Source organism: Pelmatolapia mariae, linkage group LG5 (assembly GCF_036321145.2).
Source record: "Pelmatolapia mariae isolate MD_Pm_ZW linkage group LG5, Pm_UMD_F_2, whole genome shotgun sequence".
NCBI classification, from domain to species: domain Eukaryota; kingdom Metazoa; phylum Chordata; class Actinopteri; order Cichliformes; family Cichlidae; genus Pelmatolapia; species Pelmatolapia mariae.
This window is the reverse complement of record NC_086231.1, coordinates 22,836,961-22,864,037: the sequence shown is the minus strand read 5'-3', so window position 1 is coordinate 22,864,037 and position 27,077 is coordinate 22,836,961. Positions and strand designations below refer to the sequence as shown.

General features: G+C 41.5%; 1 protein-coding gene across 2 annotated transcripts in view; it reads right to left on the bottom strand.

Annotated features, from left to right (window-relative positions):
* LOC134627845 (retinoic acid receptor gamma-A-like) overlaps window positions 1-27,077 on the bottom strand; it is a 36,386-nt gene that overhangs the window by 5,818 nt on the left and 3,491 nt on the right. Inside the window, exon 2 of one of the 2 annotated variants that reach the window (XM_063474262.1) lies at window positions 18,853-19,214. In XM_063474262.1, the coding sequence (XP_063330332.1) occupies window positions 18,853-19,021 (169 nt within the window). In that variant the 5' untranslated portion in view covers window positions 19,022-19,214. Of the gene's footprint in view, window positions 1-10,786; window positions 11,260-18,852; window positions 19,215-27,077 lie in introns of those variants that run through there. The other variant, XM_063474263.1, reaches the window with a different exon arrangement.

Genomic DNA, 27,077 nt, shown 5'->3' with positions numbered 1-27,077 from the left:
TGGCATCTGAATTTTTTGTGTGTTTGTGTGTGTGTACGAGTGTGTGTAAGCTCCCATTTTTATTTGAAAGGTCGTCCAAAAAGACCAGCCCGCAATACCCCTAGCCCCATGTGAACAAACAGAGATGAGATGTTTATGAGACTCCGCTGTCTCCTTATGTTCCTTCTCACTGTCGCGCTAAAGAAAACTGCACACTGTATAACACCATATGCTGACCCCAGGCAATGCCATTCCTCTGCCGCATGTGAAAACGCTCAAAACAAATGATACAAAATGGATACAATGACGCGTTTAATCAGCCGCGCCTCCTCGCGCTGCAGTCAGAGAGCAAAAACCGCAACATGCCTGGTACACATTTAAAGGCGACGACTACGAAACAAGCAGATTCCTTTCGAACGTGCCTTTCAACTTTCACCTTCACTCACCCCAACTTCACCTCTCTCTGCCCATTCCCACCCCCACTCTCTTGTTTCCTGGCCCTAAATTCCTCAGTGCAGGCCGGACAGGGTTTAATAGTAGCCCAGGCTCATAAGCAGGCCTATAAACGTTGTGTCTCGGATGGGAAGGAGGCCCCCAGCCAGGGTGACGGCCTCTTTATTGGGATCCAGTCACCTTGGGCAGCTATTCACATCAACAGCTCCATCCTAGGATCCCTTCCTAGTAAAAATAAAGAATCTGGGGTCAAAAACCCAAAGTCACAGCCCCTCCTGTCACCTTCAATGGGTAGCACAGGACTGAACCAAATGTCTTGCCCCAACCCCAAACACTGCAACCCCAACCTGAACCCCCGCTCTGTCATTAACAAGAGCGGTAAGGTTTCAAAAAACAGAGGGGCAAAGGCACAAAGGAATAATCTAATAAAAGTAGAGGAAAAAATGAAAAGAGAAAGAAAGAGGAGGGGGAAAGGAGGTGAGCTTCAGGACAGAAACTTCCCAGTGGCCGAGTGGTTAAATGAAATCCTGACTATTTAACTTTGACCTTGACTGAAGAAAGTATTGCTAACTAGAGGAGCTCACGAATGTGTTCGACACTGTGTTATTTAAAAAGTGACCACTCAGCGTGCCTAGCCCATTAATCACTTTGGTGAATTTGGAGCGGTGGTGTGATGTTCTGCATTGGTTTTGCCACTGTTATATGGAAGTGTGTCATCAGTCAGTAGACGAGTGTGTAAGAGTCTCTTTCAGTAACACAATGAATCTGACGTGGAAATACAAAGCACACCAACCAGAATCACTGCACACTACCAGCATCTCATCATTCAACATTATTACTGTTATTACTGTTAACTTGTTTATAGTAAATACAGGTTTGCAGGTCTCTTTAACACACTGCATCTTCACACACTGCTGTGACTCGTTAGTCCCTTTTCTTAAAAAAGAAAAAATCAGATTCAATGACTTTTTTTCAGCTTTGTACTCTGTGATCTTGACTTCTTTTATGTGAAGAAATTGTGAAAACATATTTTCTTTGAGCACACTCTGCACATCTCAATGCACATTTGTATTCACTACACTCACGGCTGATAGACTTGTGGGAATTGTAAATGAAAGAATGAAAGAAAAAGGTTTGCTGTGTACTTTCTGTGTGTGTTCCCAACCTGCTTTAAACTCTTAGTGTGTGAAACTACACATAGATTTTGGACTCAACGAGAGGAAAACACAGTATAAAATGCAATAGATGCAATAACAGCACGAATGATTTTCTCTCAGGTGTTGATTGAAAGAAATCGTTTAACTTTAGTTAGAAGTTATGATTGAAAAAACTTTCTTTGGGATATAATATCAGCTCGATGTTAAAGAGGCGTGAGAAGTGAATCACATCAGGTTTTTTTGCATAGTTTAAGAAATGCGATCGATTGTATTGGATGTACAGGTGAGCACAGCAGTATTACCAGAACCATCCGAAATACACAAGTGGTTATCAAAAACTTACAAGAGCAGATTCTCTGCTGTGACGGAGTTTAAAGCCAGAAAGGAAAAACCTCACCAATATCGTGGAAAACCACTTTCTCCAAAACTAACAGAGAGGTATAGGCAGAGACTGATCTAAAGTTTGACGAATAAGGAAGGTCAAGATTTGTTTTCTTAATGAGAAGACATACAATTGCATGTTTAAAGTAGGCTGGCACCCTCTCTGAGACTAAATAAGTAATTAGAGTCGTTAAAATGAATGGACCATTTACAGACGAGGGGATATGATAACATGTTGTTGGGGCGGTAAGTGAAACGGGCTCACAGTTATGAAAAACAGCCGTTAAGGTAAGAGTGGGTGACTCATTATTGTTCATTGTAGCATTAGTTCTGAGAAGTGAGATCTTATCAAGAGGAATATTTAGAAAGCTGTCACAGTGCAGGAGAGATACTTGGAAAAACAGAGGTAATGGGGTTAAGAATCAGTTGTCCGGAAGAACTCTTGTTTTGATTTGATGCTATATTAATAAAACTGAATTGAACTGAGGACGATTCTACTGGCACGAGTAGAAATCAGGTCTTGAGGCCTCGGCAGTCTCCTGATATTTGTTTGGAAAATGTCTTAAAATTTCATAAAACACTTGCAGTTTGTTCTTTTTCCACTTCCTTTCTGCTCTCCTGTTGTCTGAGTGCCCAAGTAGACTCAACTACCATTTTCCTTCTTTCTAAATTTTTCCATTCAATGATAAATAGCGACGAAACATAAACCAGCAGAGACAAAAAGCAAAAAAATGTAACAAATTATAGGCTTACTAAAGTCTGCAAGTGTTTTTTAAAGAAACTGTTATGGTTGTATTGTCTTTAAAACCCAGTGATGTTGTGGGTTCAGCAGACCCACAAACAATGGGGTAGGTACCAAAAACTCGAACGCTTACAAGCGGGATTTTTTGTGCTGTTGACTTCTTTGTTCTGTAATACATAAATTAACTAAAATGAATGAAACATTGTATTATGTTTACACTGCAAAACAGTAAGTCAGAAATAAAACAGGACGTTTCTCATAAATTACTGATTGTTTGTATGTCTTACTCACTAAACAAGGTTTTTAAAAAATTATGTTTAAATTAGCAGCCAATAGTTGTTAATGGTTGGATTCTGATATGTGATGAATAATAAGTTCCTAGTTCCTGCTTTTTATGGGCAGATAAATAAAGGATATACATATCAAATATGAATGTATTCGGAGACACAGGGATTTTGAAATTAAAAAAAAGACGGGTGCTTTGCACTACTGCATACAGTAACAATGAATAAACATGAGGATTCATTTTGCATTGTCTTCTGTGTGACTTTAAGAACGTATCAACGTGCAGCTTCCAGCTTTTTCATCTGCATGGATTTGCTGCTTCTCTTCTTCCGATGCAAAACTAAATGGAAAATCTAGAAAAAGAGCAACTTGGGATTCGGGGTTATTGTGACAGACACACAATAGCAGCTATTGTATTTGTAAAAAATGATTTCATATGTATTCACGCAGGTCAGAAAACCAGACTAGAGACAATAGTCTCTTTCTATTTGCTTTCCTCTCAAAAGAAAAGGCTGCAGATAATTACTTCTAAAGCAACAGATGCAAGAAAATCATTCAGACTTTGAGTTTCTGGGTGTTTTTTGTAATAGTGTGAACGCACACTATTTTGGCTTATTAGAGCAAAGGTGTGAGAGGTGGAAGTGAAGGAGTCGGCGCTGGATGAGTGGTGCTGCAACCCGATCGCTGTTTTCTGTTTATATAGTAACACTGTCAATGTAAAAGTGGCCCTGAGAGAACCAGTGGAAAAACAGCTCCCATTGAAACGGAGAAGCTGCATCTGGCGCCAGGAGAGAGGTAGTGACTGACAGTGTCTGAAGGTGGTGAGAGCAGGTGAGGAGGGACGTGACTCAGAGACACATGACGGAGGGAGACAGGGCGAGAGACGCTCGGCTGAAGGCGGCGAGAGAGGGAGGGGGAGTGGGGGTTTTACCTGGCGTGGAGAAAGAGGGAGAGGAGCCAAAAACTGTCGGCAGCTGTCATCACCCTGAACTGAGCTCAGCCTCAGAGCTTCGGCTTGGGAAAAAGAAAAAAAAATCCCTCTCTCTCTTAACCTGCAACTCACCCCCGAGTATGTCACAACATCAATCAGCACTCCGCTCCGCTGCTGGACTCAAAAAGCATGACACGCCTCGTGTGAATCAGCTTAATCAGCTGCTGTAACGCAACTACTACACAGAGATTCACATTCAACAAAAGCGATAAATATAACCTGTCATATGACATATTTCACACTGTAGCTTATCGTCGTGAACCGGAAAGCCATCAAACTAAACTTCATCTACTCACAGCCAGGCTTCAACACAATTCGACTCCTGTCTTCTGCGGACTGCGTCACACTACAATATTCCTCCTTCACATGTCTTTTCCATCTTCCTCCTTTCCTGTTTCCTCAGTGTTTGTTGTCAGATCAGCACATCTCTGTTTAGACAACAGCAGCCGCTCTTCTTTATCAGCTCTGATGCCTGAGAGTCAGAGCTCAGGAATCAACATATCACTCCTGAGAAGTTTACTAGAGCTACACTGTCAAACTATCTTCTGACGAGCATGGCTTTAAAAACACGGGAGGAAAAAAGAAAAAAGAAAAGCTTAACCGGGTTTTAGCTGTTTAAGTGAGCAGACTTTACAGCAGGAAGTGATAAAATCCTTCAGATGTGAGTCAAACTGCAACAATAGTAACTGCTTTTTACTTATTTGTGTGTGTGTGTGTGTGGTTTTCCTGCTTTTCCTCTGTGCACTGAATTTTTTGAAAAACATAAAAAAATGTGCAAACTGGCTGAATTTTAAGGGAATCAATTTTCTAGTGATAGATTATTGTAGACTGTACTATTTTGCTGTTTGCCCTGCTGTAACACAATAATTTCCTTTGTGGGGTCAATAAAGTATCTATGTATGTATTTATTTTATTTCTGCCCTGACCATTCTGTATTAACAGCTACATGTAAATGAAAACAAAGTAACCACATGCTGAAGCAGCTTAAATAAAAATAATCGCACATAAAGAGTAAAGTGACACTGCAGCCGTTCCTTGTGTGTGGTACATGCCCTGTAGGACCTGCAGCCTGGCTCAGCCGGCCTCCATCACACATCTCATTGAACCCCACTTTGTCCTGAGGGCTTGTGCTTTACCTCGCATCTTTCTTGAAATGGGAGGTAAAGCAAAGCATGTGTAAACTTTAATAATTCCTATACTGTTGTTTGTGAGCCATATCGGAATTCAGGGAAACAGTGACTCAGTTTACAGGAGATTCGAATTCGTAACCTAACCAAAACAAATTTTTTTTCTCCTCCAGCCGTTGAAATTTTTAATTTCGATAACAAATGTAGCTTTTACATAACTTCTCGCCAAACAAAATGTTCAGCAGCGTGCTGTGGAATGTGCATGTACACGCGAATGTGTGTGCGTGTGTGGGCTGCTGCACAAGTCCAGGGGTCAGTTGGACAGTGAGCGATGGTTTTCCGTGTGACTTGGAGTGCAACAACACTCGCAAACATGGCGAGAGGAGGGAGCGAGGGAGGAAACGCTGCGATAAATGTCCTTTATTATTAAACAGTTGCAATGCAGTCCATAAAAAATTCACAAAACTGATGACAATTTTTTTTTAATCTGTATTTCATACTAAACTGTATTAAGAGCAGCAACAGAGGTGGTGGTGGGGAGATTTGGGGGAGGGGGGTTCAACCGCAAATATGCTGAGCAAGTAATTACCACGACAGCAGGGAGGAGACGGGGGAGATCTCAGTGACAATCCCTTTCATCAGCTGTTCTAAGTTCAATACCATTGCCCCCCTCCTCCTCTTCCCGAGGCCCTCACTAATAACCCTCTTCCCCCCTGTGTCCTCTCCTGCCTTCCTGCCCTGGCAGGAGGAGGAGTCCTTCCTGTCACTGGCAGTGCCTTTTTAAAGGAAGGGCTGTGAAAACCAGACTACTGTCCAGGAGATGGCTCCATAAAAACTGCACCAAACACTAAAAAGGAGGCAAACACAAGCAAACACAGAGGCAACAGTGCACAAAGGCACGCACGCACACACACACACACACACACTTGCACAAACTCGCTTACAAAAACAGAAACCAAACCCTCCATCCTCGCGAACCCTTGCACTGTTGTAAAGCGTGCCAGAGCCTCAGTACAAACATGGCCCCGAAAGAAGATAATCTGCACTTCTCACACTTCACGCCAACAAAGTAATAACGCAAGGGAAGGTTTCAGAACAAAACCTGGAAAACAGCAGTCGTTGTTGTTGTGTTCACGGTCAAGGAGTTTGTCTTTGTCGCCACGGCGTGTGAGTGTGTGTGTGGGGAGGGTGCATTTACGGGGCAGGTTGTTAAATTCAAGTTTGTCCCTTTTGTCCCTTTCTTTCTTCCTTTTTTTTTTTTTTTTTTTTAAATAACACCCAATAAACCAAGCTTTATATTTTCCCACCTCCCCTGCTTTTGGATCTCACTCCACAGTTTGGGCACCTTAAATGCAAAACTGAGACCAGCACAGTTTCTCAAACACATTCTCCTTTGCTAATCTCAGCACGCACACACACATGCATGTGTGGTAGTTAAAACTGCATGACCCAATGGCAATGTGGTAAGATTTTGTATTCTTGTGTTAAAATAAAAGATCTTAGTGTTATCTTAATCTTATTTGCTAAGTTTTAATGTCCTGAAAACGTTATGCTGCTATACAAAGACCTAATGATGCGGTGATACCGTTCAACCTGATTTACTTCTGAATGTTACACCCACCAGTAAAACAAGTGATTTGCACTTGGTAGCGTGAATGTAAATAATGTAAAAGAATGTAAATGAAATGAAATACTGTAGGACATTAATAATTCTGAATCATTTAGGCACGGAGATAATGGGGTGAAAGCTGGAACGCCACGACTGGAGACAAGTTTTAGCATGACTCCGCTGGACCTCACAAGAAGTTGGCCTCGAGCTGGAACAATCACTAATCAGAAGAACTGGATTCAAAGCTTTCATTAAACTACAGCAAAAATAATAAGCCTTCCCCACATGAATCACACCTAACATTTGCCACGTCTGGAGGTTTCAAAATCAAAAGGAATTACACTAAATTTGCATGCAAGCTGTTGCCTAATTACTCAAAATAATCAGACTGAAGATATAATCTTATTAGGGCACTTACACGAGTCAAAGCAATGAAATAATCTGTCAGGATACATTGATTTTATTTCACCAGAGAAAGCGATGTGAGAGGCAACTCTGTTAAAAAGAAGGAAAGTTGGCATATTGTTTTACTAGCTGGGAAAGTAATCTGAACCTAACCCACTAGTAGCCACTCCATTCTACACAAAAAAATGTGTGGTCATATAAAAAAAAATCTGAAACACAATAATATCGCTTAAAGCAGGAATGTCAAACTCATTTTACATCATGGGTCACATACAAGCCCGATCTTAAGTGGGCCGGATGAGTAACACTTTCTGTCATTAAACCAAATATTTAATATCTGAAATTGTATCTTAAAATGTCTTTTAAACCAAGAGAAAACAGTGCAGTTTTAACTGCAGTTTTTTTCTGCAATTTAACAAATGTGTAAAATTACAGAAAACACTGCCCAGACTGTTATATATTTATCAAACAAGAAGTTTTGGTTGATTAATTTTTTTATAACTGAAATTTCTATAGTAAACAGTAAAAATCAGGACAGAAAATTTTCTGTCATTAAACTCTTTATATTATAATTTGACTACTTTGGTGTAACATAAATGGCTCTTTAGCTGTAAAACAAAATACTAAAAACAGCTACAATTTAAAATAAAGTTTAAAGTCCCCAAATTTATACCCTCCTTCATATTTTCCAAAGCTGTCCAGCCGCCTGGATTAGAGTTTTTGCCAGACCGATTGTGGCCCCTGGGCCATATGTTTGACACCCCTGACTTAAAGTAAGAACTGACAAATATTAGAAAATAATCAGCTACATATAAACACAACACATGTAGCTGATGTAGTAAGGTTATTATTAAACTGCAGCACACGTTCATCACAATTAAAAGAATCCGTTTTCTTCGAGCGGATATACATATACACGCATATGCTGAACTTGTGTTTACACATCAGCTGCCCTGTTTCCTGCTAAAAGCAACAGTGGAGACAGAACGCGGAGCTCCAGAGAAAAAGACTACTTCACACACACTACCAAACTGTATGAGAAACAAGTGACACTGCTGTGAGTACAGCCAACATAAATATCTAAGTCCTTCTACTCCAATAAAGACAACACACAGTAAAACCGTTTTTATCTCGTGATTTAAGCACAAATCTTGTCAGTCTATAACAGCATCTTCCAACTGTATCATAGTTAGCTTTGCTTCTTCTGTGTGATGATACGATGGCCCGTTGTTATAGCAGCTTTGAAGAGCCTGATCTCAAAGAGGAGAAGATGCCAAGCAAAAACGGGGATTACTACTGAATGAAGAGAAGACCGTTTCCCCTCAAGGCTCTAAACACCAGGACACAAAGGGCAGCAGTGGGTTTAATCCCAACATCTAACTTCATCCTGCCACTCCTCTCTCACCCCGCTTCGCTTTTAAGTCCCCATGCCCCTTACACACCACCTAATCTCTTAATTGGGCCTTTTATAATTGTAATTGAATCATTAAAAGCTCTTGGTTACACAACACGAGGCCCGTAAGCTGATCCATGTATGGGCAAAAGAATAAACACACTTTACTGCTGGGAAGAACACACAACTACTGGATGAAAAAGGAGATCTTCAAAAAAGGAGGAAAAAAAAAAACAAATGTCACACCGCACAAGAGGCAGTGACAGAGAGAGCAGACAGACTCAGGCATGTCCCCGCTCCATTTAATGCCTCCTGACGTTGAAACAAAGGAAGGCAAAGAGGTGCTGAACTGCCTCGCAAAAAAACGCAGGAAAAGATGACCCCCCCCTTACACACACACACACACACACACACACACGCACACACGCACACACACACACACACACACACACACCAGAGAGAAGACAGAGAGGCCAAAATGCCCTCAGGAATTTAGCGCCATAATGTCCAACAGAACATGTTCACCCAAAGCAATGCTGAAAAAGAAAAAGCATTCACTTGTTCTCTTTCTAATCAGGTCTAAAGATATGGCATGCACCAGTTTATAGGAAAGTAGGAAAAAAAATATCAAAATCATGTCAGACTCACAATAGATCCTGAGATGTTGAAATGAGCCATGGCTTTGGAAAATAGTAAAATAAAAACCAAACTCAAGTTCCTGAACCTATTTTTGCAACTGAGATGATACAAAATGTAAAATCTTGCAGAAAAAACCAAGAAACTATCAGCCAATGCAAAAAACAGCAATACCTACAATTTATTAAATAATAAGCAAGTGAGCATAAATATGACACTTTATGAGATACATGCGATCATTTTCTCTGTGAATCAAAACATTAATCAGTCAAAGAAACTGTCAATCATTTTCTCTCAATTAATGAATCAATCAGTTAGTGATGCTGAAGTGAGCACTCTTCTAGTTCTTTCACACTGTTTTCACCAGACGATTTGGCTGATGCTAGTTCGAGCAGCCTGTATAACTTAAAAAAAAAAAAAGAAAGAAAAAGAAACTAAAAATACATTTTATGCAGTTAAATAACGATGATTAATGAACATTTGCGGACATTTGTCTTTCAGTGTGGCATCTGGCAAAGCTCCGCGGCGAGTTGAAACAGGCCCTGCTGTGGTGTTTGTCATCCTGACTGCTCATCCATCATCATTAGCGAGCACTGCGGGCTCGACAGGGTTTGATGCGCTGGTATCTAAATAATTACTGAAGATAAATAGGCTCAAGGTGCTCGGTGGGGACATCTCAAATCGCGTCAGAAAAGTTTCAGCTCGGCGACGCGCCCGACTGCACTTCAAGTCGAGCTCCTATAAACGTTTGTTTTTTTCCAAGTCACCCAGCCAAGTGTAATCTGAGAGTCTGAAAATGGGCTCCGCGACAGTTACAAAAGGTGGCCTCGTTATTTTACGAGATAAAGCAAATTTTTTCCTCATTTGTATAACTGTGTAACTGTGTGGTGAGTGCATTGTACCTCAATGTGTGATGCAACTTTTGGTCAAACGTCAAAAGAATGTGTAGCCTGTGGAGTTGAGAAACAGTGACTGATAGCATGTCAAGCCATCCAACCTCTATCTTTTAATAACTGTGCTTCTCATTTCTGCAGAACGCTGCTAAAATTCACATTTTTCTTTAACTGCTCTTGCATCAGTGCTCGCTCAGATCAAATCTTTTTAAAAGTGAAAAAGCTCCCCTCGCCCTACTTATCTTTATTTATCTTCTGTAAATGATCCGTTTCTAACTAACTGAGGCTCTGTGTTTGGGTTTGTTCGCCTGATTGCAACCATGTGATTTCGAGGCCCATTTGCCTTCGATCTGTCAGTGCAGCGTTCGGCTCGGACGTTGGCGCTTGTTGTTTTCTGGACACATCGGCGGGTTAAGTCCCTGCATTGTTTGAAAGAGCTGTCAATCATGTGAAGTCATTCATAAGGAAAACAAACACCCTGATGTATAAATACACTCCCCAACTCACTCGCTCACACTCACAAAGCACGCTAAGCACATAAACAAACACACTGCAGGGTGAGAATGGGTACACATAATCGAAAGGAATCTGACTCTTCCTGTGGAGAGAGCTCCGTGATAACAAAACCAGGGCTCTGATAAGAACACACACATATGCTGGGACACACACACACACACACACACACACACACAGCTGCTCTTTTTTACAGTCTGACGGACAGGACAGAGTACTCACACTGAACACTGCTTGTCCCAGCCCAGGCAAAAGGGTCCAGCCCGGAGAAGTAAGGGGTGGCCTTGCTGAGCATGCAGGAGCCTTGCCTGGACACATCGAAGAGGGGCCGAGGGGCCAGCCCCAGAGCCTCCATGCAGTCGAACATGTTTCTTTGCTATTGAGGAAATCTCAAAGTAACTTAATGCCCTGAGTGGTCCAGGTGTTCCCTGTCTGTCTGTCTATCTGTCTATCTGCCTGTCTTTGACCCTGCCACTGCCCCCCCCTCCTCTGCCTGGCTGTCCTGTCTTTCCAAAGTCCTCTACATGGACAAACTCCCCTCTTTCTGTTTTAGTTTTTTCCCCCTCTTCACCTTATCACCGTTCTACAAGTCGAGCTGCTTCTACCCCCTCTGCTCCCAGATCACTTGCTCGCCTCCCCTGCTGTAACTGATCTCAGTTCCCCTCTTGCTGGCTCTCTGGGCCTCTCACACTCCGCTGCAGTCACGGCCAACTATCTGAGCGGCTCTCCCAGTACTGAGAAAAAAGGGGGGGGTGTGGTTAAGGAAGAAGAAAGAGGAGGGACAAAACAACACGAGGAGGCGTGTACCTGCTTTCCCCAACTGGCCACACAACAGTCCCTCTCTCCTGGGCTCTTTTCTCCTTCAACTTTTCAAACTCACCTCTTTATAATTCATATGCAACGAATGAAAACAAACACTCCTCTCCTCCCCCTTCCCCCTCCTCCCCCCCATTCTCTCCCTACGCTGCGCTAGCTCCTTTCTCCGCATTAACTTTGTTTTTGTTTCACCACAGCAGGGAAGAAATAGCCTCTCTCGCAAACATCTCGGTCAACTTTAGCAAAATAGAAAAAACTTTAAAAAACAAAAATCTTCTCCTACTTGGCAGAGTATGAAGCACAGCGTTGTTGTTTGCTTGTTTTCACGGTGCTCTCAAACCCCACAGCAACACAGGGACGTGGCCCCAGACACACACTTAATGCCTGTAATATCCCTAAAATTAAAAACCTATTACAAAAGGTTGCTTTGGGAATATTTACTGTGATTTTTTTAAAATTCAGTTTTCTATAAATTTGTATAGAAAGAATGCAGCAGAAAAGAAACCTACTAAATCAAACAGATCACATGCCAATATTTTTTTTAATGTTACACGGACATAACTGTGTAATTACATAAGTAGGAAAAAAAATAGAATCCAAGACATGAGTGAGTCATTATTAAAAGGAATTTCATATGTGCAGATGGTCTGCTGTGTACCGACGACCGGCAGTTGCAACTAATCACAATTAATTAAACACAAGTAAACATCGTGTCACTTTTGCCAACAGCTGGTGCCAAATCACGTCATTCTTTCCAGAAAGCCTGTATAAGAACTCACGATCAGCCGATCATGTGTAATTTATGGATTTATGAAATACTGCCTCACAGACAACAAAGAGAGACTTTTCACCCGAAAGTTTATGAATAATCCATCCATGGTCGGCAACCTGATGGGCTCTTTTTTTTTGGTTCAAATGGTTCAATACATAAATAATTCACTTTTTTTCTCCCCAACTTTCTCATGCTGCACAAAGTTTTGACCGCCTTTTTAAGGTTTCTCTTTCGCCACTAATTCGTTGCACGTGCAGCCGCAATTAAAATCTTCTGCGTTGATTCAAATGGATTCAGTCATCCTCCCTCCCCGAGCGTGCTGGATGCTTGAAGTGCGGCGAAGTGCGGCTCAGCTGCAGGCGAACCGTGCTGGCCCAAAGTCTAGATAGTTTGTATACGAGACACACTCACCCTCCTCCCTCCTCTCGCTCTCCTCCTCCCTTTCCTTCCCTCGTTCAAGAGGGATGAACTCTGGAAGAAACCCCCACTGGGGCTCTAACACCCCCCACACACACTTCACACACACACACACACGCATGTGCACATGCAGGCGTACACGCCTGCACACTGACTTTCCAACAGCCTGTGGCTTTGAACACTTCATATTCCTCTCGCGTATTACAATTCTCTTCCTTCTTTGTTTTCCCCCTGCTTTTTTGTTTATATTGCTCTCAATATCCTGAACCCAATCTTCCTCATTTTTTTTAACTTTATATAATATTTTGAAAACACCATACACAATCTCTGCCGGTTTTAGCAGATTAACTTTTATATTCATCTCGCCCCTTACCCCTCTAGCCATCCCCTCGGTCTTGGCCAAGCTGTGCACACAAGCGCACACCCGCTCACTACGATGCACTGTGGGGAGCGTAGCTGCACAAGCCCGCTGAACTCTCTCCACACCTTGAGACAATTACCCTCCCTGCCTCGCAGCACCCTGCCCCCTGTTGCTGCTTTGAGGAGAGAAGCACACAAATGAACGAGGGGGGGATGCGAAAGAGGGAGGGAAAAAGAAGACGAAGAAGTTGTATCATTTTCCTTCTATTTTACCAAAACACGGGCTCACGCCTGCTCTTTAGGCTCGGCAAATTGCACCTCTTTGCCTTTGAAGCTTAAAACACAGGACTCCCCACTCAGCTCTGTCCCTGCTCTTTTTCTCTCACTCACACACAACTTGTAAGAGGACCGAGTCGCATTACAGCTATTCACAATCAGGTTCTTCGGCTATTCATCCTGTCGTCATGTCTGACACAAACACACAGCGCCGAACAATGGCCCCTCTCTCTCTCTCTCTGTCTATTTCTCCACAGGCACCTCCTCCTGCTTGAACCACAGTTATTTGCACAAAGTCTCACTGCGGTCATCTGTAAGCGCACCAATACAGTCACAAATGTGAGGCAAGGAGCACAAGACTGCTGTTTGTGATATTCATGGGTGTTGGAATGTGCAGCCTACAGAGTGGCAGTGGAAATGTGTGTGTGTGTGTGTTCTGACACACAGACAATTATGTGTGTATGTGCTTAAACAGAGTGCTTATGATGACAGACACAAAAGAAAAACACACAAGCCTCACTCTGAGCCATTAGGTTCAAATTACTAATATCACACATGCGTGCGCACACACACACACACACACACACACACACACACGCGCGCACACACACACACACACACACACACACACACACACACACACACATTCAAAACATTACAAAGAACAAGATGTTACTAGTAGAGAAATTACGAAAGTACATTGTGTTCACCGCTTCCCAGCGAGACTTTCATAACTCTAAAACTATTTAGCCGTAGAACCAATTTTGTCTCCAGAAAACAAAAAGAGGCGTCAATCGATATTCTACGTGAAATCCAGATACCGTGCAATGTATTTACAGAACCTTCTAGGAAACCCGGAGCAGGAGGAGCAGGAAAGGCTCAGACAAAATCAGTCGCATGTGTGTTTTGCCAAATTTGCCCAGCTATTAGGGGAAGAAGAGAGAACTCAGAGCATGATTAAATACACAGCAGGGGTCTTTTGATGTGGATATCCGCTAATTTCAACTCCAGGGATGTTCCGAGTTTCATCTCATTAGGAAACAAAGTCCAGTTTTCCACTCACACTGATTAGGGCATGGATTGAATTAATTTGCAAATCCCACTCAAACTTCCACAGAAATTTTTTTATAAACTTTTGATTCACTTACTACACTACCAAGAGATAAGTACTTTATTGTAGCCTCACTTGAGGGTAAAGAATGGGCTTATTGGCTGCATTGTTATTCTTCCTTTTGAAACCCTTCTTGGCAGGCAGCCACAGTAAACTCTGTTTATATATGGGATACCTGCAGAGTTAAAGCAATTAGTTTTCAATTTATTGACTTGATGGAGAAACGTGTCAACGCCTTTCCCAAATTATAATGATGATAACTGAATTCCTCCTGCAATACCGCACACACTTGCTTCGTATACCAAACACAGATGAGGAATAACCATGATAACGCTGGACAAATATAATCAGTGGCCACTTTATTAGTTACACCTTGTTAGTACCGGGGGGGGGGGGGGGGGGGGGGGGGGGGGTGATTAAGTTACCTTTCTTCCCCCATTTCAATTTCAGCAGGTCATACTCCTTATGTTTACACGCCTAAATGAATTGAGTTGCCGTCATGTGTTTGGCTGATTACATATTTGCATTAACCTCCTAGGATCTGGCATCCACATATGTGGACATCACATTTTGGGTTATTTAGACCAAAATATTAAATTTTGCTCTACAAGGGCCTGATATCCACTTAGGAGGACATTGTACTGCTACTGTTCTATCGAAATTTAAAATGAATATCCTCATATGTGGCTCTCATTTTTCTTAGAAACAAAAATAGGGTAAAAAAAAAAAAATCTGGTGATTCTTTGTTTTTACATTCATCGGGTCCCAATATGCCCAAATATCAAAGAGAAATTAAAAATGCATGCCATGGAAGAGTTCGGGTCTTAGGAGGTTAATGAGCAACTAAAAACACGTATCTAACAAAATGACCATTAAGTGTATGTATGTGGCTTCTAGTGGCTCATCTTAATATTTGTGGTCAGCAGACTGAACATAGAATATAAGACATAGATAACGTGAAGCACAAACAAACCTGAAATTTCCCACCAACGCGGGGTGTCAGTGAAACTCTGTGAAGCACAAAATTTTACAGAATGGATTTGTATTTTTTGTGTCCTCAACTTCTAAAACTGACGTAAATGATGAAACTCACGCACTTTACAGTGTTTGTTCCTCTGCATTTTATCTTTTGTGGAAATGTTAAATTTACATTTCAACACTGTTGTGCCCGTGGCCCCAAGACACCGATTTGTTTGTAATACAATACAGAGAGGAGACGATACCAGAGTGAGAGCTTCACAATGCATGCGTGTACAATCCTCTGAAGTAAGCAAGACTTGGAGCGAACTCAAGCACAACTCTTTTTGCTGCCTTTAAAATAAATGTTGCGTACCAAGAATTTCCTCGACATGGCCAACAGCATTTCTGACTTTTGAGAGAATAGAGAGCCAAACTTGAGGCCATTAGCTTATTAGCTGAGTTCTTCTTCTTCTCGTGCTTTTATAAAAATATAAAGTCTGCTCCACAAAAACTCAAATGATGTGCATATGGTTAGGAAAAGGGGAGTAGGTGGTGACTGAACAGGTGATCTCTTTATTTTCCTCACCTCCTTTGAATTATACTACTTCCTAAGTTTTGCCTCAAATTGAATCATGACTGCGCTGATGATGCTCTGCTCTGTAAATACATGTTTTATATCTCGGGGTTGAATGTGTTAAAGACACAAACACCAGTAATTCCTGAATCTTTGGTGCTGACTCACAATCTACAGTACAGTTTTAGGACTCTGCCATTTATTAATAAGAGAAAACAGCAGAGACAAAAGCAAATTTTCTGATTAAAATGATTCTTTGTTACTTTGTTGCGCCATTACTAAACAGTTTGATGCAATACTTTTGGACACTGTGTGTCAAAACAAATCAAAGTTACAGTTATAGCAAATATAGGCTTAAAGAGCACAAGCTCTGCTTTAATTTGAGGGGTTGGACAACAATAGCACTATACCAGTTGCAGATTAATTACAGCCATTTTTTAAAATTCTGTATTTTCAAGTACTCACATGTACAGTACTGTGAAAAAGTCACGTGTCATTCATTTCTTCACATTTTGCTCCCACAGAGCCAGACTTTTTTGTCATTTTTAAGTGATCTTGAGGAATAGCTCTCCAGGCTTTCTCAAGGTGTTTTAAAGTTTTTCCGTGGACATTTGCTGCTTTTTCACTAATTCTTTCTCCAGATCTTGTAACTGAACATTTCAGAGGAATGTTTATTGTCTGCTTGTTAAGACACTTAACACTGGCTAATGATATATTCAAGCATTGAAAAGGCACATAACTTAAACGTACAAAGCAGAAACTTAGAAGCAATTTTAAACTGTATCTTAAGGCACTTTGTTACTAGCCGCCTGTCACAAAAACACATCATTTATTCACATTTCCTTAGTTGAAACCGTGAAAATGCCAGCAATAACACACACCTTGGGAAATTTGGCATATTGCAATGTGGTGTCTCCTTAAAAATGGATAAACCTACCTAAAGAAAATGAACAGAATCTGAAACTCATGTCCTTAAGAAATAGAAAAAAATCCAGCAAAGACCTGACACAGGATCTGAGAGATGCATGTGACCTTTCAGCTGATCCATCTACTATTCACTGAAGCCTCATCAGAGATGGTCTCAGTGGAAGGACGGCTTTCAAGCAGACATTTCATTAAGGAAAGGAATGTCCTTCAAAAAGCCTGGAGAACTATTCCTGAAGTTTTCTTAAAGAAACTACATGAAAGCTTGACTAAGAGCATTCATGTTGAAGAATAAAGGTGGTCATACCAAATATTGACTTTGAACCCTGTCAGAACTGTGCAAACTGTTTTTCCTTATATATGCTTATATCCCTTTCACATTTTCCAAGCAAAATATAAACAGATGAGGGATAAGTCAAGATTTTTGCACAACACTGTATTTGAACAATGTAATATTATATATCATAATATTAATCTTCACTTTGCACACAGAGGCTGAAGTAGTAAAATATATAGAAGTTAAAATAGTAAAATAATAAAAATTATGACCACAGATATGTGCACGTAACTCTAATCTTAAGGAATAACATATAGAGTCCAGATAATGCCACATAACTGTAATCCTAGATTTTATTCAGGATCTTTCTCACATCTTTTCTTCTCTGTCTTTTCTACACTAGCAAAATGATTTGACTGATTTACATACAGTGTGCATACCTGGCAGTCTGTCTGAGCTTCATGCGACGCTTATCATCATCTATCTGGAATACTTCATGCTGTCCCTTACATCTTTCTGTCTCTGTCTGTGTATCTGTTACAGTCCCAGAGGCGACATCTCAAAGATGTAATCACAGCCTGAGTGCCATTAGCCTGAAGATCTCCCTCTTGTAGAGAGAGGCTCCAGAAAATGACTAAAGATCAGCAGATAACTGCAGCTCAGTGAACACATCATCTGTGCACACACTGACACAAACTCACACTGATTGACAAGTGTGCTCAGCAGGGTTTTATAAACCTGATGCCTGACAGAACATTTGAGACTGTAACTATAAATGCTTTCCAGTGTTGAAAAAGAGGGATGGAGCAGCGTGCTCTGCAGACAATTAGAGATTAAACTAAGGTAAGACATTTTTTTTGTGTATTGTAAAGGTTAGCTTTCTAATCAACAAAAACACAGATTTAGTATTTGTGGCTTGTTAATGTGTGACTAATAACAAAAGTGGATATAACAAAAGTCCTTTTCAACAAAAAGTATGTTGCAGGAGAAGCTGATTAAGTGCTTTTCATCCTTTAAATCAACGGTTATCATCTGTCTTTGTTCAGACCTTACATTTCAACGTTTCGAGCGACTTTCTGTGTCATCGAGTCACAGTGAAGTGCAATAGCACCCCCTGTGACTCAAAAAGTGAACTCTTTCTCGATCTCAATCTAGCACCGCTTACTCTGGGATCAAGTAAGAAACTCTTTTCCCTTTTTCCAGCCCCCCCTCATCTGCCTGGTTTACCACATGGAAAAATGTTTTTTTTTAAAAACAAAACAAGAAAAAACCCTCTTCTCTTCTCTTCTCTTCTCTTCTCTTCTCTTCTCTTCTCTTCTCTTCTCTTCTCTTCTCTTCTCTTCTTTTCTCTTCTCTTCTCTTCTCTTCTCTTCTCTTCTCTTCTCTTCAGCAGTGTATGATCTAAAGCCTAATTATAACCTCAAATTGGCCCTAAAGACTTTTTCCAAAACTGTGGAGTCTCTACTGTCTTACACCGAAAAGCAGTGGTCAGGAGACAGACATTGGACACACTATCTTGTCATGTGTAGGGGTGTGAGATTCTGATTTCTTGCCTCCTGACTGAACTTTACACTAGTTTAAACCGTTGTTATTATGTGACACTGTGGCATTTTTAAGACAGTTAAATATGATGCGTTGCTTTAAGGATAAGTGAAGTAACCAGTTACATCATGGTTCTCATACAAACAATTTTTAAAAAAATGCTTAAAGAAACATAATGGACACATGAACTGCTTCAAACTGCCAATAATACACATCTTCAGAGCAACATATAACAATTATAGTAAACTTTAATACTTACACAATGCAGCCATCTCTCTGGGGAGGTCTGCGCCGAAACGGCCAAAAAGGTGACTACTGGCCAGCAGGTCAAAGGGGGAGTGGCTCCGCATGGAGTTAAAGGTGAAGGGGTACATGGCACGGGGGTAACCCGTCATGTGACGCACTTGGTGCTCTCTGTTGGCCGCCATCGTGACAAGTACAGTCGTGGTTTAGATGACTTTTCTCAGAATTTCTTGCCGTTTCTTCTTCCTCGTCAGGAGCCTCTGCTGAGTTTGAAACAGACTAGTGCCATTCAGCCCCTCAAAGCTGCGGGCCCGTCTGCAGTCACAGAGAGGTAAGAGGGATGAAAGCAAGCAACCAAGACCTGGCCAGGTCCAGACTCTGTAGAGAAGAAGAGAAGAAAGAATGGCTAAATATGCCTATTACCTTTAAACTCACCTAAAGTTTTAACAATCCCATCAATTCATTCAAAAATCTTTAACGTTGAGCACAAACCTGAGATACCTAAAAAAGCAAACTCCAACCACGAAGCCAAATTAGTGAAAGACGTAGAAAAGGAAACAAAAGTGTTGAAGAAGCAGTTGCGAGAGCTGAAGCAGAGGGGAGTACAAAACTTTCATCCTTCTTTTTGTCTGTCTTCCAAGTAGTGCAATAATTTTAGGCAATGCCATATGATTTAAATCAGCAGAACTGTACTATAAAGGGTCTCTCTGTTTCCCCTGCCAGCCTGACTCCTGCCAGCCTGCCCGAGAGCGGCCAGCTACAACATTGGTAAAGTTAACCCTTTACAGGAACACACACACACACACATGCACACACATAATAACTCATTCACATTTTAACTGAAAAAAGCAAAAAGAAAGTCACTTTTCCTCCACTGCCTTCAAGGTGCTCAATGAGCGCAACTTTTCTCACCTTTAACCGTCTCTCAGGATTAACACTGTGGCCCATCCAAAAAGTTAAATTAGGGCAGCCCTCATATCATCTTACTCTATGACTCCCATCCCCTTCACTGATTTCATGAGTGGGTGGAGCTTAAGTCTTTGTGGTTGGGCTGTGGTAAATACAGCTCGGCCAAAGAATGTCTTGTTGTTTTGGGCCTGCTTCAGCATGGGAATCCAACACCCGGGGTGGGTGAGAGGCACAGTGAGAGAATTATGAATTTACAAATGTCCTACACTGAACTACAACTGTATGACTAACGCTCTGATTCAGCAGATACGCATACTTAGTTCTAAGTATCTGTCTGTATGGCTACAGAGAGAAAGGTGCGATCAAAAGGTTGGTCAGCTAGTGCGCTGTCATCACTAACGATGTTACTTCATGTTAAATTTGGATCAGTTTGAAAGAACGAAAATTGCAGAGTTGCGCGGTGTAAGCGGTCAAGGGGACTTCTCGGGAGCAAGCTAAAAATAGCAGCTGCCATGGAAGCTGTGCGGCACACATCTTTTGGACGTATGCTTTAATCGTTCACAGTACAAAATCCAAGGAACTCTTAAAGGTGTGGAAAGTCATATATGATCAAACTGGTCAAACCAAGTAACTGAGCAAGAAGGCTTCTCTGCCAGAGGTGGCCAGAAAACTAACGGCCTTCAGACGGCCTCTGCAGAGAAGCTGCTGGAAGGACGACCTTTTCAATTGTGCTCCATCAATCACGTCTTTATGGCAGAGAGAAGCCAGCTTGGTATTTGCTAAACAGCATTTATGAGAAAAAAAGAAAAGAAAGCGTGATGAGTGAACACTGACCTCTCTAAACACTATCTGTGTGGTCCTCACCTGGCTCATAGGTGTCAAACATATGGCCAGTGGACCAAAACTAGGTCTAATGATGCCCATTTGAAAGTTTGCAAAGTGTTTTTTTAGACTTTTTTGCTGTCTATATATACTAAGAAGAATGCAACACCTATAGGCCCAGGATGATGACAATTCTTTGGTGTTATAATAGAAGTATTTTTTAGTAATGACAGTAGTAGGACAGAAGATGGGAAAGGGGAGCGATTCTTTCCTGTTCCGGTCATCTACAGATCAAAGTGGACTGTGCGTGGTCCACCGGTGACCCCTGCCTTTTACAGGGAAGCATGGTGGTTGTAGCATCATGCTATGAGAGGGTTATTTTCAGCAGCAGGGACATACAGAAAGACACTTGAAGAAAACCCAGTTCCAGAGTGAGACTAGGAAACAGCTCACCTTTCAGTTCAATTTCGACCCAAAGTACACAACCTCAACAACGCTGGAGTCACTTAGAGGTTGGCTGATAGTGTTTGAGTGTCCTTTAGCAGCAGCCCGGCCAAAGCTCAGACAAAAAACTTGGATAGTAGCTCACTGATGCTTCCCAACCAATCTGATGGTGCCTCAGAGGATCTGGCAGGAGGAACGGAACAAACTGCCCAAATTTAGGTGCGCATAGCTTGCAGAAACCAAAAACACTCAAAAGTTGCATCCGCTGCCAAAGGGGCCTCTACAAAGTACTGAATAAAGAGGTACTAAATACTTTTGTAAAAGAAACGTGAAAGGTATTAAAAATATGGTTTAACTTTGTTATTACTGATTATAGATTCACGGGAAGTGGCGGTATGCAGTGCTGGAACGATTTATCTGACAACTTTAAAAAGTGAAACACAGCGTAGTGCTACTGATTTTAATTTGTGTTACCACTAAAGTGCTTCTCACTGTCATTGACAGTAATAGGGTGGACCAACTATTCAACTAATCTACAGTGTGCGATTACTAGAGGAAAAAGTCTTTTACGTCCACTTTCTCCCACAAACGCACACATACAGTAGACGTTACACGTACACACAAAGCCACAAAGTCAGCGCAGTGAGTGTTGTTTTAAAAGTCATATTTCCCGTATTGACATATAACTGCTTGGCTCTGCTGTGGTTTTTTCTTCACTGTGAGGGCCAGTCAGGGAGAGTCCCTGCAACTGTTTTTCACAAAGCCGTTTCGTGTTTGACGATTAAAGAATGTCAAACACAGGTCAGACAAAGTGTGCAGCGATTAAAAACAGGATTACACGCGCGGTGTGGAATGGCCACGTTTTGTAAAACTTATGCATACACATGTCTCTCTGAAAGCAGGACACGGAGAGACAGTCAAGAACGGACATGCAGGCTGCCGCGGCGAGCGCGCACAGATGTTCTTTGACTTTAATCATGTTCATGGGCAAGTAATCAGTGGAAAACACACAACGTTCACACATGCCGAAGCGCCATTGAAAGCGGCAATTGACCTTGAAGAATGAAGTAGTAAATATAGGACAGAGAATCCTGTCGCAGATGCAGCAACTTCGAGTTGACTCTTTAACCAATCAATTTCAAAGGCTGAAATCAGTACTATGAAAGCCAGATGTATAAAAGGATTGGGATGAAGAAGAAAAAATCAAGTGTCGAAAGCCGAGGAAAAAGATGGAAAAAAGAGGGAAACAAAGGAAAAGAGGGAAAGAGAGAGAGAGAGTGTGAGTGTGTGTGTGTGTGTGTGTGTGGGGGGGGGGGGGGGGGGGGACATATGAGGGAGTTTCAAGCATCTGGCAGGCCATGTGTAAAAAGTGAGCAGAGTCCTGTTAATTAGAGCCATACTGCAAATGGCATTAATAACAGAATGAGCAGACTGTGGTACGGCAGTATGGGAGGGGAGGGAGGGGAGGGGGAGAAAAAGTGGGCAGAGCGGTTGCAGAAAACATACATAAAAATAAAGAAACTACTTTATTTCCACTAATAAACTATGAAATAATGAGTGCCCAAGCCAAGGACTGGTTTCTTTCTCTCTAACGAGCAACACCCCCGCCCCCTCATTCTGCCTCCAGGGGGAATACACCTTCGGTAGGCCAACAAAAGTGGCGCTGTGTCTCCGGGCCTCCTGGCCTAAATGCTGCTTTTATGAGACCTGGCTGGGTCAGGTCAAACTGGGTCATCTGGTCCTGGTCGTGCTGACACACACACACTCACACATGTACGCACGCACACACACACACATAAAACTGATGCTCTTTTTTTTTCTCCCAGATTTTTGAGGATGAAAAAACAGACTTGCTGCAAAGAAAAAAAAGGATGGGGGTTTCCAGCAGTGTTATTAGCTTGTTTTCTCTTAACTTCCATCAAACCACACGTACTGGAGCCACATCATTGTCTTTGATGCAGTGTTGCAACACTTTTGTTCAGCTGTAAACAGACGAAAGTCAAAAAACAACTTTCTGAATAATATGTTTTAAGCTCTTATTAGGAGCATTATCTGGATTCAGTTATCCTGGGTGTAAGTGTTACTGAACTTTATGGGTTTTTCCAACCCAATTCGGCTTGAGGTTATAGTTATGAAACCACACACACACGCAAACGCATGCACACACACACAGACTAGCATTTCAGGAGTTGGCCTCACTAAATCTAACATGTAAGCATCATGCTATTAATGTCTCCCTTTCCCAGGATTAACTAACCAGATGCAACACTTACGCAAGCCATGCGTAGGCATGGTACTACAAATGGTTGGAGGACTTTGCCAACAAAACCTCCAATCATCTGTGAAAGGGACCCTGTCAATACTTGTGCTCTTTTCAGTTGGCAGCATTTGAAAATTTTTATATTGAACAAGAGTTTACAAACCACCCCCAGGTTGTTTTATGGAGATCTGTGTTCCTGCAAAAATGCCTGAACAAAAGGGCAAGTGCAATATTTTCTTTGGTTTGGAAGCCACAAAACCCCATATAACAGCCACCATTTAATTAAAAGGCAAGTGGGTTCAAACTGCACCCACACTGTGTTTTAAACTACTTTTTCTATTTTCCTACGCTTCTAACCAGCCTAGCCTCTGTTTTAAAGTCTCCTGAAGAAAAAAAGAAACAAAATCAAAGTAAACAAAGCTTAATGGCAGCACTAGTGAATGGCTGTATTCAAATCTAAAAACTGAATAACTGCAGTTTTGTGGCTCAGGAGGTAGAGCAGGTCATCCACTAATTGGAAGATTGGTGGTTCAATTCCTGGATCCTTGAGCAAGATACTGAACCTCGAGTTGCTCATTCACACTCATGCACGTTAGATAGAAAGCATGTATAAATGTGTGTGTGTGAATGGGTCAATGATACATGTTGCATAAAGTGCTTTGAGTCCTCAAGGTGAGCAGAGAGGTGCTATATAAGAACATAGAGATACAGCAGAAAGCTGTCCACACACTGACTAAACAGTCCAATTTGTCCACACAAAAAACAAGGGTCATTATTTTAAGAGTTCATTTAGGCAGACAGTTTTGACAAATGGCCAATATACAGAATCATGCTGACAAAGGGGTATGTTTTTACAATTATCCACCTTAGCACGGAAATAAGCTCGGCTTCCACCATTGCTTTAAAAGAAAATGACTTCTTTGCCAAATTACCAAATGATTTCTTTTTCTCTGTGGCAAGATGTTTTGTAAAACTGTAAAAACACATTATGCAGGGTGGAGTCGGGCTAACACTGCAGTAGCAGCCTCAGGAAATAGCCTTGGTCTGGTGACAGATCATCAGTCTTTGGCGTATTGACAATTTGGTCACAACTTCAATAAAAGCTCTGTTGGCGCGGAGATAATGTGCCTTAACGTTTTCAGTCAGACAGATAAATTAAGACTTTTGTGTCTGAGAAAAGAGTGGTAGCAGAAAATGTTTCTAGCCTAACACCTCTCTGCATCCTCGCTCAACATTTACTACATCCTCTCCTCTGGCCACAATAGGGACTGGAGGTCTGGTCCCAGCAGAAAGCCACAGCGCCACAGAAATGAAAAAGCACTCACACTAAGAAAGAAAACTAGCATCGCTCAGAATCCAAAACTTCTGCTGTGTGCTATTGTGAAACAATACATCAGCATCACACCAGAAAAATAAGCTCCACACAAACCTATGTGCGAAAGCTCAGTGTATCATGCACACATGTAACATTTATAACATGATTTTAAAGTAGGCCAATTACATAAAAGAAAAAAAAACTGAAAAAACATCGTTGCCCACATTTATGCTTGTGTGTGCGTTAGTTCGTGTGGTCCTGTTCATATGTGGCGATGGAAAAAAATAAAATGCTGGGACTTTTTTCCCTTCATTTTCCCGACTCTTTTTTTGTGGCGAACATATTTGTCCCTCAGGTTTTTCCACTTCGTACATTCCCTCACGTCCATTTCAGTAGTTTCAGCTATCTCCCTCCAGGAATCTGCTGACATTATATTTAGACTGTGATTATTATTTTTTATACTGACATGATGATTTTGATGATGAATGATGTCGTATCTCTATGATGAAGTAAAAAATGGAGTTCCCAAAAACCTCATATATCATATATGTTAGACCAGGCGTTAAGGAGCTAAGGTCGGATCATCAGTCACTTGACTCTGAATCCAAGCACAGCTTAGAGTTTGATCCTTTGATTCTTAAATGTCAAAGCCTTACTGCTCTTAAAATATCAGCACATTTAGGGTGAGCTGGGTTTCTCCTTGTAAGGATGACCTGGAATACGGTTAGGCAGTTTTTTGTGTGCCAGTGATGCAGTGTGGAAAGAGTAACCACAGAGAGGTTGTTTCCAGTCTCTGTGTACTGTTTTGTTGAACGTTGCTCTTCATGCTTTTAACTGCGTGAGGTAAACACTGCATTTGTATCTGTGGCAAAACCATCACAGAGCTCTTGTACCGGGGGGAAATTTGATATTGTCTGAGGTTTGAAAAATTCAGGGAACTTTGCATACATGGAAGTTTACTGAATTAAGGAATATATGACCAGTTTTAGAAGGTAAATGTTAAGATTTTGTACTAACAGGCTCGGTCATGTAAACGCGTGTTGCTGTCTGGGTGGAGCACAGGGGTGATACAGAGCTCATGCTTGGAGGAGATCCAGCTACTACAAACTGGAACCGCACACAATGAATGCTCTGCTCCACATCACCGATGCCCCTATTGTATTTGATCAAGTCGTGAATAAGCGCTCAGTGTTGGCACATTTGATGCATTACACAACAATGTTTTCTGTTTATTGATTATGCAAAGTGTGACAATGTTTCAAGCGTTTACAAAACATAGTTTATCTGATATTAAACACATAAACGTTGGAAGTTGGAATTTCTGAGTCCCTGGCTGGAATTTTTAACTGAAACGCCCCTTCAAGTCAGAATTCCAACACAAAAAGTCGAAGCGGCCCCGTCGACCCCGGCTAAACAATCCAAGACGGCGGCAGCACACGTCAACAGCATCGCGGTGCATTGCTAGTGATGCATGGATGGCTATACTTTGCTAAGCAGCAAAGCAAATCCTGTTTTCCTCGCTTTTACGACTACTGGAACGCGCTCTGCTCCGACATCGAGGCCAACGAAACGCTCTGGTCTGTCGGGCTGAGAAAAAGGTCACTCGAACTCAAAACGGCCGTTTCTTCACTTCAATTTTTTTGGACTTTTTTTTGTTTTGCTTTTATTAAGTTCAAAAGATGTTCTCACTCTACCCAACCATTTAGTCATTCTTCTTTTCAAAGCATCAAGTGTAGTTCAATCCAGGGCGATGTGCGTCAGCTGGAAAATAGGCAGGTATTCAAGGGTAAAGTGCTACAGGCTTATTCTTGTGTAGTTCTTTTGTGGCTCTGAGCTTTGCTTATCTGCATCTGTCCCCCTCTCTCTTTCTGTAATCTACTCGCCATTGTCAATGTAAGATCAAGCAAACAGTATTCTATGTATTCAGCTTCTTTTGGTGTGCAGACTAAAAATGTGCTTACAGGCTAGAGAGGAATTTCTAATGGAAACAAATGCAGATAAAAAAAATAATCAGGTTTTGTTGAAAGTGAACCATAGATACAGATGTATCTATGGAGACAGTAAGGAAATAAAGAGCCCAAACTCGGTGCTGAGTGTGAGCGGACACAAAGGTTGAAAAGTCCCCCGAAAAACAGCCAAATGCAAGGAAAAACATGACTTCAGCGGGGACAATTAGCTGTAAACCATAAACCACAAACTAATCTGGCTTAGTGAGTGCAGTCAGTCAGACATGAGCTATGCTGGACAGGGCGAGTAGGAAATGCATACACTGACACACAAACACCATTACAGAGGAGAAAAAACACAGGCACCATCACCCATAAACAGCGTAATTAGATTTTCCAACAAATGACCGTACTATATTTTATGTCAAACTGACATATAAAAATGTCTTTTGAGGAGTACAAATACTGCTTTGCCATAAACCATCAGTGTCTGACAGCCATCTTATAACCACAAAATGTTTCTGGCTGTGGGGAACACATATTTT